Source organism: Doryrhamphus excisus, linkage group LG6, assembly GCF_037039965.1.
Source record: "Doryrhamphus excisus strain RoL-2023G ecotype Guam linkage group LG6, RoL_Dexc_Guam_v1.1, whole genome shotgun sequence".
In the NCBI taxonomy this organism is placed as follows: domain Eukaryota; kingdom Metazoa; phylum Chordata; class Actinopteri; order Syngnathiformes; family Syngnathidae; genus Doryrhamphus; species Doryrhamphus excisus.
Genome location: NC_136362.1, coordinates 22,867,294 through 22,881,214, shown reverse-complemented (window position 1 = coordinate 22,881,214; position 13,921 = coordinate 22,867,294). Strand labels below are relative to the sequence as shown.

The 13,921-nt window shown below is 49.5% G+C and overlaps 1 protein-coding gene across 1 annotated transcript in view; it reads left to right on the top strand.

The window, feature by feature from the left end:
* Nucleotides 1-12,219, top strand: part of agbl1 (AGBL carboxypeptidase 1) — a 134,598-nt gene extending 122,379 nt beyond the window's left edge. The window contains exon 26 of the mRNA XM_058087448.2: nucleotides 11,852-12,219. Within this exon, the coding sequence (XP_057943431.2) occupies nucleotides 11,852-12,017 (166 nt within the window). The 3' untranslated portion in view covers nucleotides 12,018-12,219. The remainder of the gene's footprint in view (nucleotides 1-11,851) is intronic.
* The last annotated feature ends 1,702 nt before the right edge of the window (nucleotides 12,220-13,921 follow it).

Below are 13,921 nucleotides of genomic sequence, written 5' to 3'. Positions count from 1 at the left end.
GGACATTCGTTCTTCATACACCTGTCAAGCATTTTTAAATATTGAAAAGCCCGATCTCTCCCCTGAGATATTCACATCTCTGTCTCGCCAGTGGCTTAGTACGGATCTGCTTTCATGTCAGTTATTGGGCAATACTGCAGCTTGATCTGTCCATTCTGCACACATTCACAAATATAATGGTAGCGGATGTCTATGTGTTTAGTCCTGGAGTAATTCACTGGATTCTTTGCAATCGAGATGGCTCCTTGGTTGTCTTCCATGATCACTGTGGACATAGACTCCACTCCGAGAACACAGTAGTCGTCTTAGCCAGGTTCCTTCTTGAGCCGCTTGACTGAGTGGGATGTACTCTGCTTCTGCAGTTGAAAGTGCAACGGTTGCCTGTTTCTTGCTTGGCCACGAGCATGCACTTGTATCGTTCCACTCTTCCATCACTATGATGCTTGACTTTGAACACCCATCTTGATCCAACTGCCTTTCTGTCTCTTTTTTGTAACAACAAATCATATTCCTAAGAAAGCTGTGTGATACCAAGCAACAGGTCCTCTCCTTGCTCTTAAAAGTTGTTTTAGAAAGTTCCTTAATCACAAGATTTCTTGCAAGAAATTTTTTGGCTAAGTTAGGAGCTTTCTGAGAAGACTCTGAGAAGCTTTGTACATACCGGCCCATACACCACTGTGTGTTCAACTGGCTGCAATTAGTAATGACTAGTGATGTTCCGATGAGGATTTTATGTTGCTGATAATCCAATAATCCATGAGTGAAATCAGCCTATACCGATTCCAATACCGATCACATACATTTTTTTAAATTACCAAACACATTAGGTGAATTTGCACAGCTTTTTTTATTTTACCCATCATCCACAATCCTTATGTGAGACATAAGTCTTTCTCTTTTCTGTGTGTTTTAAATATTTAAAAATAGATAAAAATGACCGATCATTACTGCACGTATGGGACATACTTATGCCTCCTATAAAGTAATCTGAAAAAGTACATTAAATGTAAGGCTACATTGTCGAGATGCCATCACTGCTGCTGTGTTTAATTAACGCTTGGTGTAGCTTTTACGCCGTTGCTATGAGAAATTAATGGACCAAGCAAGGAAGTTCAGGTAATGTTTAAATGGCCAAAACACACAAAAGTATTCCATGTTATAATTAATGTACTGTTTAATCCCTAGTTACCCAGGGGATGCAAGACCCTAGCTCCCCTCGTGTTAAAGGAGCAGGCGCACCTCCCTGCCTGACTACTCCATTCAAAGGGTTACGGCTGTGTGTTGGGATGGGGCATGATCTCGCTCGTGGGGACGGGGGCCTGGGTGGCGTGTGTGGATGGGGGACATGTGCCTCGGAGTCGGGCCTGCTAGGGGGACGGTGCTCTCCCGGACGTTTGGGTGTCTGTTGCCACTGGTCCTATGCTCTGCTGCATCGCTTTCCTTGTCTTTGTCCATCCCCAGTCTTTGCCTTAGGGCTTGACAGGAATGGTTCTCCGGTATGTGGGTGGTGTGCTGCTGGTTCTGGGGGTGGGGGGGGAGGTTGGACCTCCCGGTGGATGGTGGGGTCCGTTGGTGGCCTAGCGCTGGTCTTGACTCCTCGGCTCTGGTGATTGACCTCCCCGTGGCTTGGAGCTATGGCTCTTCCTTTCCAGGGGTGAGATGCCTGGCGGGTGTCGGCCAGCGCGGTGGGGCGCCTTACTGCTCGCCTGCATGCCCCCTCCGCTTGCTCATGTGCGGGCCTCCCCCTCACCCGCTCCTTTGTCTGCCTCACTGCTGTAGCCCAGACGCCGTGGGGGTGGGCTCTGCGGGGGTCTGGCACAGGGCGTTCCATCTCTGCCGCCCGGTCCTCAATGGGGAAGTGGGTCCGGGCCTCTTCTGTCCTGGCCGGGGCGGTCCTGTGTCGGTGGTCGGGCCTGGGGTTACCTGGGGCGGGCCGGGTTCTGCTTCCTGGGTGTGTGGGGGGGGCGCCTCCGGCCGTGGACGGGCTCCTTTCCGGTTAGCGGGGACACCCTTGTACCCGCAGGTGTGTAGCACCTGATGCCCTTCTGCCCTAGTGGGATATTGTCTCCCGCCGGTCTCGGGGGCGTGGCTCTCCTCCGGCCTGTTGCCGGTTGGGATTGCTCCTCCATGGCCTCTTGCTGGTCTCTTTGGGGGGAGGCTTCGGGGGTGGGTCCTGGGGAGTCGGCCCTGGCTTTGCCTGCCCCCCTTTGCCTGCCCCCACAGGCAGTGGGGGCTTGACCTGGCTGCGCAGGTCGGGGTTTACTGGGTAGTAGAAGGCAGTCTCTCTCCTTTTGTCATTCTCAGTGACAATTACACATTCACACACACGAGCACACTTGTGAATATATACACAGAAGTACACACCTCCATATGGGCACTCACAGCACATGGGTGCTTCTCTACACAATCTACCATCTTATCCCTGATGTCTCTATGCTACTGGTATGCTATTATTACAGTAATAATGTTGTCAAGCAGGGATATTTTAATTACTGCAACTGTATGGCTGTAATTCTGTTTACTATCAGGTTCATGTCTTCATTGTTATGATTGCCACTGGTAAGTTTGACTGTTTCATTTCAGTGATATCATCTCCATTGGGACCCTTAGCCATCATTGACATTTAACTGATGCAGTCCTGTTTGTCACTGTTGTTGTTATGGGAATTGTTGTTGCTGCTGTTTTTGTCTCTCTTTCTACTGTCTCCCTCCACCCCAGTTTCTCTTCTTCTTTTCTGTGTTTCTTCTTGCTCCGGTCCGGTCGCTCCAAATGCGCATAACAAAAACATCAAATAAAGGCAAATATAATTTCATGATACAGGGAAGTTGTAGCTTACACCTTTCCTGACACAGAGCAAATCTGTTTAGCATGTAAAGGCATTTAGATCAACAATACTATCTGCCCCAATGGCTGGACGGGACAAGAGGGTAGGGAGGCCTCTTAGTCAGGGGCGAGAGAGACTCACCCAGGTGTTAACTGCCGCGGTGTTGCAGAGGTGGCCCCGCTGGATCCGAGCCTACGCACGTTCAGAGTAACCTCTGGGTGGTCGTGCGTGACACCGGACCCTCTGCTTTTAAGGCTGCTCTCTCTCTGATTCGGATTGCAGCTCTTGGTAAGGACCTGGGGTTATTTACTCATCTGCTAGCGATCAGAGGGACCTGTCGCACAAGGTTACTGGAACAACCTCAAAGGAATTTAATGGCAACACACTGCTTTACTCTTTTAAGTCACAGAAGGAGGTACTGGGAGACAACTCTAAGTAAAGAAAAGGAGAATCTTACTGGACTAGCCGCAATGAGCTCCACTCACATACCTAGATAAGAAGAAGCGTAAAGCAGCAGGCCAGCACCTCAATCCTACCCTGATAAGGAAGCCGCAGGTGAAGATGAAAAGTCCCGTAAGACAAAAGTCACTGCTGGGGGATGATTTAAGCTGGTTGGAAGCCGGGTGATCAGATCGACGTCCTTCCCTTGGATTACTGGTGGCTCAAGGTTGCACTCGAGAACGGCAGGGTTGGGGACAGCTGCTACGGTGGCTGGCTCCTGGCTCCCACTGGTTCGACTCGTGTCTCGAGAGCACATCAGTAAGTATTTTTAGTCGGAATCGGTGTGCAGCGTTCATCAGACTGGAGGGAGCTTCTCTCCCTCAGCTTCTGCTGATGAGATCATGCGGGTGGCCAATCGGTGTAGCAGTCCCCCGAGTCTTCTTGGTGCTTGGTGCTTGGTCCTTGGAGCTTCTTGTAGAGCTGCCTTCTTGCTAGGCAGCCTGGAACCAGTCAAGAACATTGAGTGTCTTCTCCCTTTATGCTCTGCCCCTTTCTCGCCTTCTCTTCTTGAGCCCTCCCAGAAGGTGTCAACCTTTTCAGTCCGGTACTTTCCACTCGCACATGCTCTGTTTAGTCCGGTACTTTCCACTTGCGCATGCTGTTTAGTCCGGTACTTTCCACTTGCGCATGCTCTGTCTCATGTGGTACTTTCCACTTGGATTTTCCGGTACTTTCCGGTCACTGCGCCCTGTGCTGTTGTGACTTTTACTTCTTCCTTTTGGCTTAGTCATTACTTTGGAGCTCATTTTGGCAGGTTTCATAACACATTTGAACATTGTAATCTTAAACATTGTCATCTTTTACACATATAACCATTTTAGACATCGAACAGTTGTTACATTCAGATATCAACTTGACCATAGGACATTCTGCTTTAAAAATCAAGTTACTGAATAATACTGATTAATACATTATTGAACACAAGTGTAGCGTTGCAATAGTTTATGCAAGAGTCCCTATTGTGGTGTAGTGCAAGGGTGTGTGTGTGTGTGTTGTTCCCTATAAATGCACATGTATACTAACAAACTTATGTGTTGTATGTTTACTATGATTTACATATGTATGTCTATGATTTACTGAGCATGCTAGACTGTTTTCTGTTTCCTGATCATTACAACTCTAATCTGAGACTACTGTGATACAGCCTTTTTCCCCTCTGTCTACCTCTGGTGTACAAATCATAGAACATACACATTTAAGTATTTTCTCTAATTCTGGCCCTTGGAAGGAGGTGTTTTTCCAGGTCACTCGACAGTACCTGTACCATGCTTCCAGCATGCAAATAAAACCATAAAACCTTGTTGGAGGTTTTTGGACATGTTTTAATAGCGGTCTGTGTAGGCGACACAGGTGACTATGTGAACTGTCACTTTTTACCTGTTCAAGAAGGGTGACCGGAGGGTGTCTTCCAACTATAGGGGGATCACACTCCTCAGCCTCCCTGGGAAAGTCTATTCCAGGGTGCTGGAGAGAAGGGTACGACCTCTGGTTGAACCTTTGTTACAAGAGGTTCAATGCGGTTTTCGTCCTGGTCGTGGAACACTGGACGAGCTCTACACCCTCACGAGAGTGCTCGAGGGTGCATGGAGTTTGCCCAACCAGTCTACATGTGCTTGGTGGGGGGTGCTCCGGGAGTACTGGATTGGTGGCGCGCTACTACGTGCTATCCGGTCCTTGTACAAACGGGGCAGGAGTCTGGTTCGCATTGCCAGTAGTAAGTCGTGCCTGTTTCCGGTAAACGGCCTCTGCCAAGGCTGCCCTTTGTCACCGATTCTGTTCACAATTTTCACAGAATTTCGCAGCCAAGGTGTTGAGGGAGTCCAGTTCGGGGGCCTCAGAATCTCATCTCTGCTATTTGCATATGATGTGGTTCTTATGGCCTTTTCGGGCTGTGACCTTCAGCGTTTACTGGGACGGTTTGCATCTGAGTGTGAAGCGTCTGGGATGAGACTCAGTACCTCCAAATCAGACGCCATGGTTCTCAATCGGAAAAGGGTGGAGTGCTCCTTCCGGGTTGGGAATGAGATCCTGCCCCAGGTGGAGGAGTTTAAGTATCTCGGGGTCTTGTTCACGAGTGAGGGAAGGTGGGAGCGTGAGGTCGACAGACGGATCGGCACAGCCTCGGCAGTAATGCGGTCGCTGTACCGGACCATCATGGTGAAAAGAGAGCTGAGCCGGAGGGCAAAGCTCTCAATTTACCGGTCGATCTATGTTCCCACCCTCACCTATGGTCATGAGCTTTGGGTGATGACCGAAAGAATGAGATCACGGATACAGGCGGCTAAAATGAGTTTCCTCCGTAGGGTAGCTGGACTCACCCTAAGAGATAGGGTGAGGAGCTCAGCCATCCGGGAGGTAGAGCCGCTTCTCCTTCACATCGAGAGGAGTCCAGGGAGTCCTCCCTGGTGAGGTGTTCCGGGCATGCCCAGCCGGGAAAAGGCCCCGGGGGGCAGCAGACCTAGGACACGCTGGAGGGATTATGTCTCACAGCTGGCCTGGGAACGACTTGGTGTCCTCCCGGTGGAGCTGGAGGAGGTGGCCGGGCACCGGGAAGTCTTGGCTTCCCTACTGAGACTGCTGCCCCCGCGACCCAAACCCGGATAAGCAGAGTAAAATGGATGGATGCATTTTCTTACTAGATGCCAAAGTACTGTTGTAGCTGTATGCAACCACCAAACCATAGTGTTTGTGAATTGCATGGTACAGCTTGAAGCGTTCCATGTGCAGTGATACTTTGGATTTCTCACAGGCATAGGTAGTGCATTTTTCACAATGGCAACCTCTCTGGAACCAGTGCATCATGTTTATTGCCAGTTGGGTCAGTGGGAAGCTTTGTCGTAGCTTGCGTGATCTTCAGTATTAGTACTCAGTAGAGATCTCCTTCCATGGCTCATTGGTTTCTTTCTGTCATCCCTGCCATTGCCTACCCCGCCTTCTCCTTGGAGACCCCGCCTCCTGCCTGATTGTGCTCAGGTGTCCCTCATCACCTGATTTCCTGCTGGCTATATATTGCCTCTGATCCCTCCTGTCTGGTGCAAGTTCGTTGTACTCCCATGTCTCGTCCTAGCATTCCTTGTGATCGTCTCGCCTGGTTTTCGACCCTTGCTTGCTTTTCGACCTCTCCTTTTGCCTGCCGCTCTTGGATACCTTTGCCTCATTGGACTGACTTCCTGTGTACCGACCCTCACCCTCGTGTAGAACCTTACCTCGTGTCGTGCCTGCCAATTCTGCCTTTGGGTCCTCCTTCCCACGTCCTGCCCTGACAGAACGAACTTGCCATCATGGACCCAGCGGAGTTGGAGTCTGTTCGACAGGCACTCCGGACACAAGGACAGCGCCAGAGCCAGCAAGAGGAACAGCTTGCCGCTCTAGGCACAGCGTTGCAATCTCTGTCGGAGCGACAGGACGCCATGGCTGGGAATCTAGGCTCCCAGCTTAACTCCCTGCTATTGGCTCTTCAACCCGCCGCTCAACCCGCGGCTCCAGTGGATCCAGCAGCGGCTTCGCTCCCTCCTCCGGTCCTGACTTCCGCCTTGCCGGCCGCCACGTGTCCACAGTTGTCACGGCTGGAGTGGTTCTCTGGCGAGTCGGGCGACGTACGCCCTTTTTTGACCAAGTGTGAACTCCATTTCGAACTTCAAGCCCCCGCATTCACGTCAGAACGTGCCCGGGTGGCTTTTGTGATCTCCCACCTCACGGGCAGAGCAGGAGCGTGGGCCACCACGGAATGGAGCCGTCGGTCCGCTGTGTGCGCGTCCTACGCAGCATTCTCCAAGGCACTGGAGCAAGTGTTCCAACGGCAGCCGTCCGGCAAAGAAGCAGCTCGCTCCCTTCTCCAGCTACGTCAGGGGCGTCAGCGTGTCACCGACTACGCTGTCGAATTTCGCGCTCTCGCGGCAAACAGCGACTGGAACGCCCCCGCGTTGTTAGACGCATTTTTTCTTGGACTGTCCCCCCACATCCGTAAACAAATGATCCCTTTGAAACTGCCAGGAACAATTGATGAACTCATCGCCTTGGCCGTCATGATTGAGAAGCGCCTTCATGATCACAAAGAGGAGAGCAGGTCGCGCGGGCGAGATTCCACCACACACTGGGGTGGCAACCTAGGGCACGTCAACAATGTCCGGCCCACCCCTATCGCCGTGCCACTTGCTGCGCCCTCTGCTGCGCCCTCTGCTGACGAACCCATGCAACTGGGACTAACCCGCCTGTCTCCAGAAGAAAGGACCCGCCGCCGAAGTGAGGGCAGGTGCTTTTATTGTGGTCAAGGGGGACATCTAGTGGCTAATTGTGGGGTCAAAATGGGCAAAACAAGCAACCTGGGACATGGCTCGGTGAGTCTTAATGTCATTATCAGCAATCCTGCTCTCTACAAACCTTTGGTACAATTTTGCTCTCAACATACATCCATCATGGTGCCAGCATTTGTAGACTCTGGGTCAGATGCCAATCTCATTAGTACTTCTCTCGCCAGGAAACTAAAGCTTCGCCTGTGCCCTCTACGACACCCCCTAACGGTGAAGGCGGTGGACGGAAGTTCTCTGGGCAAAATTAGTCACAGAACTCATCCGGTCAAGATTTCTTTTCATACAATCATACAGAAAGACTAAGTCTCCATGTATTCTCTAGCTCTGATCATGAAGTTATATTAGGGCACCCTTGGTTAAAGCAGCATAACCCCCACTTCGATTGGGCTTCTGGCCAGATCGTCTCTTGGGGGTCTGGCTGTCAGGACAACTGTTTGGTGAGCGCCAAAACAGTGATGGAACAACAAGGGGAGGTCAATTTATCCTCTGTTCCAGAGTGTTACCATGATTTAGCAGCTGTCTTCAGTAAAGTCAAGGCCAAGTCACTGCCCCCGCACCGGGTCCACGACTGTGCTATTGACCTGTTGCCAGGAACCACACCCCCACGGGGAAGACTCTTTTCCTTGTCCCCTCCTGAACGCCGTGCGATGGAGGAATACATTCAGGAGTCACTTGCAGCAGGGATTATCAGGCCTTCCTCATCTCCTGCGGGGGCTGGTTTCTTCTTCGTAGAGAAGAAAGACAAAACCCTTCGGCCATGCATAGACTACAGAGGACTTAACGACATCTCCATCAAGAACCGGTACCCCCTGCCCCTCATTGCCACCGCCACTGAGCTCCTGGAAGGAGCTAAGATCTTTACCAAGCTCGATTTGCGTAATGCTTATCATCTTGTCAGGATACGAGAGGGGGACGAATGGAAAACAGCCTTCAACACCCCAACAGGACATTATGAGTACTTGGTGATGCCCTTTGGACTGACCAATGCCCCAGCAGTGTTTCAGGGCCTTGTCAATGACGTTTTGAGGGACATGTTAAATATTTTTGTGTTTGTTTATCTCGATGACATTCTGATTTTTTCTCGCGATGAATCTACTCATGTGCAGCATGTCAGGAAGGTGCTGTAAAGACTCCTGGACAACCACCTATTTGTTAAGGCCGAAAAATGTGACTTTCACCAGTCTTCGGTATCATTTTTAGGGTTTATTCTGTCCGAGGGGAAGGTGAGGATGGATCCAGGAAAAGTCTCTGCTGTTGCAGAGTGGCCCACTCCTTCGTCTCGTAAGGATGTTCAAAGATTTCTGGGATTTGCAAATTTTTATCGTATATCAGAAACTTTAGCTCGGTAGCCTCTCCTCTCCATGCTCTCACGTCTCCTTACAAACCATTCCACTGGACTTCTGAGTGTGAGGAAGCTTTTGTGAAACTGAAGGATAGGTTCACCACAGCCCCGGTGCTTGCCATCCCTGATCCCCATCTGCAGTTCGTGGTCGAAGTGGATGCATCAGATATTGGAGTCGGAGCCGTCCTGTCCCAGATCGGTGCTAAGGACGGTAAACTGCATCCATGTGCCTTTCTGTCAAAACAATTGTCTTCAGCAGAGTGCAATTACGACATCGGGGATCGTGAATTATTGGCAGTCAAGACGGCTCTCGAAGAATGGAGACACTGGCTGGAGGGGTCTACGCTGCCATTCCAGGTATGGACTGACCACAAGAATCTGGAGTACCTCAAATCCGCCAAGAGATTAAATTCTCGACAGGCTAGGTGGTCACTGTTCTTCAGCCGTTTCAATTTTACCTTGTCTTACCGTCCTGGTTCCAAGAACACCAAGCCTGATGCTTTGTCCCGAGTTTTTTTCCCATCGGAAAAGGAACCTGAGATCGCAACCATCTTACCTAATTCATGCTTTGTCTCTGCCTTGCAATGGGCGATAGAAGATAAGGTCAGGGAGGCAGGACTTGAAGTGCCTCGGCCCCCAAACTGCCCTCCAGATAAATTATATGTTGTGGAAGCCATGAGGGGTCCGGTCATTCATTGGGCTCATACCAATAAGACCTCATGTCACCCGGGGGTGAAAAAGACCATGTTTGTAACCCAGCAACGCTTTTGGTGGCCCAACATGGCAAAGGATGTGTCTGAATATGTCTCTGCCTGTCCTGTCTGTGCGGCAAACAAATCTTCACCACAGAAACCCATGGGAGAACTCAGACCCTTGTCTATTCCCCACCGGCCCTGGTCCCATATCTCGTTGGATTTCGTTTGTGGACTGCCCCCGTCAGAGGAGAAGACGGTGGTACTCACAGTCGTGGACAGATTCTCCAAGATGTCAAAGTTCATTCCTTTTGGTAAAATTCCCTCGGCCAAAGAAACGGCCGAGGCACTGCTGAACAACATATTCTGCATTTTTGGTTTCCCGCAGGACATATTGTCCGATCGTGGTCCTCAATTTGTCTCCTTGTTTTGGAAGGAATTTTGTGGCTTGCTGGGATCCACAGTTAGTCTCTCATCTGGATTTCACCCCCAGTCTAATGGACAGGCAGAGAGGATCAACCAGGTGCTGGAGACAAAGTTGCGATGCCTCGCATCACAAAATCCCTCTTCTTGGGCTAAACAGCTCTTGTGGGTGGAGTTGGCCCACAACACCTTGCCTAGTGCATCCACCGGTATGTCTCCGCATCACGTGGTATTTGGTCACCAACCCTCCCTGTTCCCCTCGCTCGTCAAGGATTCCGTTGTGCCCTCCGCCTTGGCCTTGGTGGGGCGAATCAAGAGAGTTTGGCAGAGGGCTCGCAAGAACCTTCAAAGGCAGTCCGAGATCTACAAGGGGGCGGCGGACCGGAAAAGAATTCCTGCTCCTGCCTATACCGTGGGTCAAAGAGTTTGGTTATCCTCCAAGACCCTTCCCCTGAGAGTGGAGTCTAAGAAGCTTGCCCCCAGGTTCGTTGGCCCATTTCCAATCTCCAAAGTCATTAATCCTGTCTCAGTCCGTCTGAAGCTACCTAGGTCCATGCAAACCCACCCATCCTTTCATATGAGCCAGATCAAGCCTGCGAAAACCAGCACCCTGGTCCCACCAGCCAGCCACCCACCGCCCGCCCGAATCATGGAGGGAGGTCCGGTTTACACAGTCAGGAAACTGCTGGCTGCTCGACGGCGGGGTCGAGGTTGGCAGTATCTCGTCGACTGGGAGGGGTACGGACCTGAGGAACGCCAATGGGTACCCTCCCGGTTCATTTTGGATCCCTCCCTCATCAAAGACTTTCATGAAGCTCACCCTGAGGTTCCTGGGCCGTCAGGAGCCGGCCATTGAGGGAGGGGTTCTGTCATGCCTGCCATTGCCTACCCCGCCTTCTCCTTGGAGACCCCGCCTCCTGCCTGATTGTGCTCAGGTGTCCCTCATCACCTGATTTCCTGCTGGCTATATATTGCCTCTGATCCCTCCTGTCTGGTGCAAGTTCGTTGTACTCCCATGTCTCGTCCTAGCATTCCTTGTGATCGTCTCGCCTGGTTTTCGACCCTTGCTTGCTTTTCGACCTCTCCTTCTGCCTGCCGCTCTTGGATACCTTTGCCTCATTGGACTGACTTCCTGTGTACCGACCCTCACCCTCGTGTTGAACCTTACCTCGTGTCGTGCCTGCCAATTCTGCCTTTGGGTCCTCCTTCCCACGTCCTGCCCTGACACTTTCCAAAACATTGCAGAAGGGACTGGAGACTATCCGCTTCAAGCAGAAGTGTTCGTTTGAGAAGATGTAAATGGTCATTCACTTGTATTCTCTTGAATAAAGTCAATGTTCAAAAATCGTTTACTCATCAAAAATCATTTACTTCTTAAATGAAGAGTCTTTAAACAAGATTTTATTTGTTGGGAAAATCAAAATAACTTATTTTAAGAGTTATTTGATCTAAACTATACAAAAAGTCATTCCTCATTCTAAAACTAAGGATAGAGTCAATAAGTAAAGGCCTTAAAACTAAGCAAATTATCTAACATGTCCAGAAATATAATTTTAAGCATTTAAGGGGAAGCTGAGCTTCCGTTGCAGTCTTAGAGCAATCGCCAGTGGTAATTGGTGATTACCAGTGGCAATTGCACAGGGTGCTTTTTGCCATAGAGTGCTTGTTACCAAATGCTTTTTGCTTAGGATATGAAATACAGCCCAAATATGCAGATGACTGAATGTAAAATACTTATATCTTGTCTTCTCTCATCCAGCTGTTTTGAAGATGACGAGCCTCCGTGTGCTGAAGACATTGAATATTCTACAGAGTGTCCTGGTCTTCAAGGCAGTGATATGGAATCAGATATAAACAGATGCATGGCCAACACTGATGAGGATGACAATGTTACTGCCATAACACAGATGTCCCTGAGACTCTAAAACTTTTTTGGGTTAAAATAATTCTAGTCTGCTTGCTCCACTAGTATGTTTGTTCAGACCAAACAGGTGTTCAATCTTGGTCAGCTTGCAAGTGGACTGGAGTGCAGAGGGAGGAATGTGTGGATGTCAATATGGTGTCACAAATGCAACAAAAATCAGGAAATGTTTAGCAAAACCCACCAGACAACTGAGTAAAATCTCCTCCAATAAATATGTATAAACTAGGGCTGCTCTGATTGATCAGCCCCAGATCGGTATCGTCCGATATCAGTGAACAAGGAAGTTATTGATATCGGCCAATACTAGCTTTAAAACGGCAATCAGCCCCGCCCCTGCTGCAGCAGCCAGAACAAGCATGTCTGCTGTGTGTGGGACTTCCTGTCTTTGCGAGAGTGATATAAGTTTTGCACACTGCAAAACGTGCCTCAAAAATGTCTCACCGTGGTGGCACTCTGAAAAGCTTGAGATTGATGTGGCATTTGGGGCAGAACACTTGTCAGGGTGTGGTGAGTTTGAGGCTCGTGCTGTGATCCTCCTTTAGGCATAATATATGCTAATAATAAAGACAAATAGTAAGACAAAAATATGCTGACTGTATGTTTTAAAATAATGCCCCAAAGTTCCCAAATTGATATCCCTTTACATAAAATTTGGTGTTATTATTATTATGTCAGCAATGCGTGTGTCATTCTGTTTACTATCATGGTTAATGTTTTCATTACTACTAGTACCCCTCGTAGACCTACCACCTGCGGGGGCAAGTATAAGGGTCTGGTGCATTGTGTTTGGGTGCAGTCCATGACTTGGCATGCGCATGGTGTGAATAGAAATAGGTTTAAAATGGTGGCTGTATATATATATATTTTTTTTTTTACATCAGTGAGGGGCATGTGCGTTTTTCAAAATAACGCATTTGTGTGAACATGGCCTGTGTCGCTCAACTGGCCTGAGAACGCCTCAGGATACTCCAGGGAGAGAGAAGTCTGGGCTTCCCTGCTTAGGGTGCTGCTTCTGCAACCCGAGCTCGGGTAAGCGAAAAAAGATGGCTGGATGTACGTCTCACCAAGTTTTGTGAACACATTCTTGGATGCTCAACACTCGCTTATATGAAGCCCTGTAAACAACATTATGTGGGGTTTTTTTTCAAGCCGCCACTACTCGTAATCACTTGTGTTTTTTTGTTAAATAAAGTTTAAATAAAGGAAAAGGGTTGGCACTGTAATGGCGGACAGGTGGAGAGCGTTTTGTCTGTTGTGCAGTGTGCTCCTGTCCGTATCCAATCAATGAATGAATGATATCACGCTTGTCATTAATGTTTGTTTTGTTAGACACATATAGTGAAATCAAGGCTGTAAAGTACACTTTTTACAGAAGAAATGCATGCTGTTGCTGCTGCTGCTGTTTTGCAAAGTTTGTGTGGCGGTGTTTGGAAGACATGGTGGCGAAATCCTGTGATTGCTTCTTCTGTGGAACTTGGACTACCCTGCACCAATCATGGACAACTGTGGTGAGATTATCTAACGTGAACCAGGTTGCGATCACCGGCGGAGAGCTCTGACAAAGAAGCGTGAAAGAAAGGGAGGAGTGCGGCAGAGGCTGAAGAGGCACCCGAAAAAAAACACTGTTCCCCTCAATTATGCTCGCTAATATGCGCTCACTACACAACAAATTGGATGAACTACAGGCAAATATATCATGCCAGTGGGTGTACAAGGATAAGGGTCTGGTGCATTGTGTTTGGGTGCAGTCCATGACTTGGCATGCGCCTCACTGAAACCTCGCTGGATAGCACGATTGCGGACTCCGAGCTCTGGCTGGATGGATTTGGCACTCCGATCAGATTGGACAGGGACGTGGTGAGTTGCTGGAAAAAGCACGGGGCGGGATGTGTGTGTATTTGAACA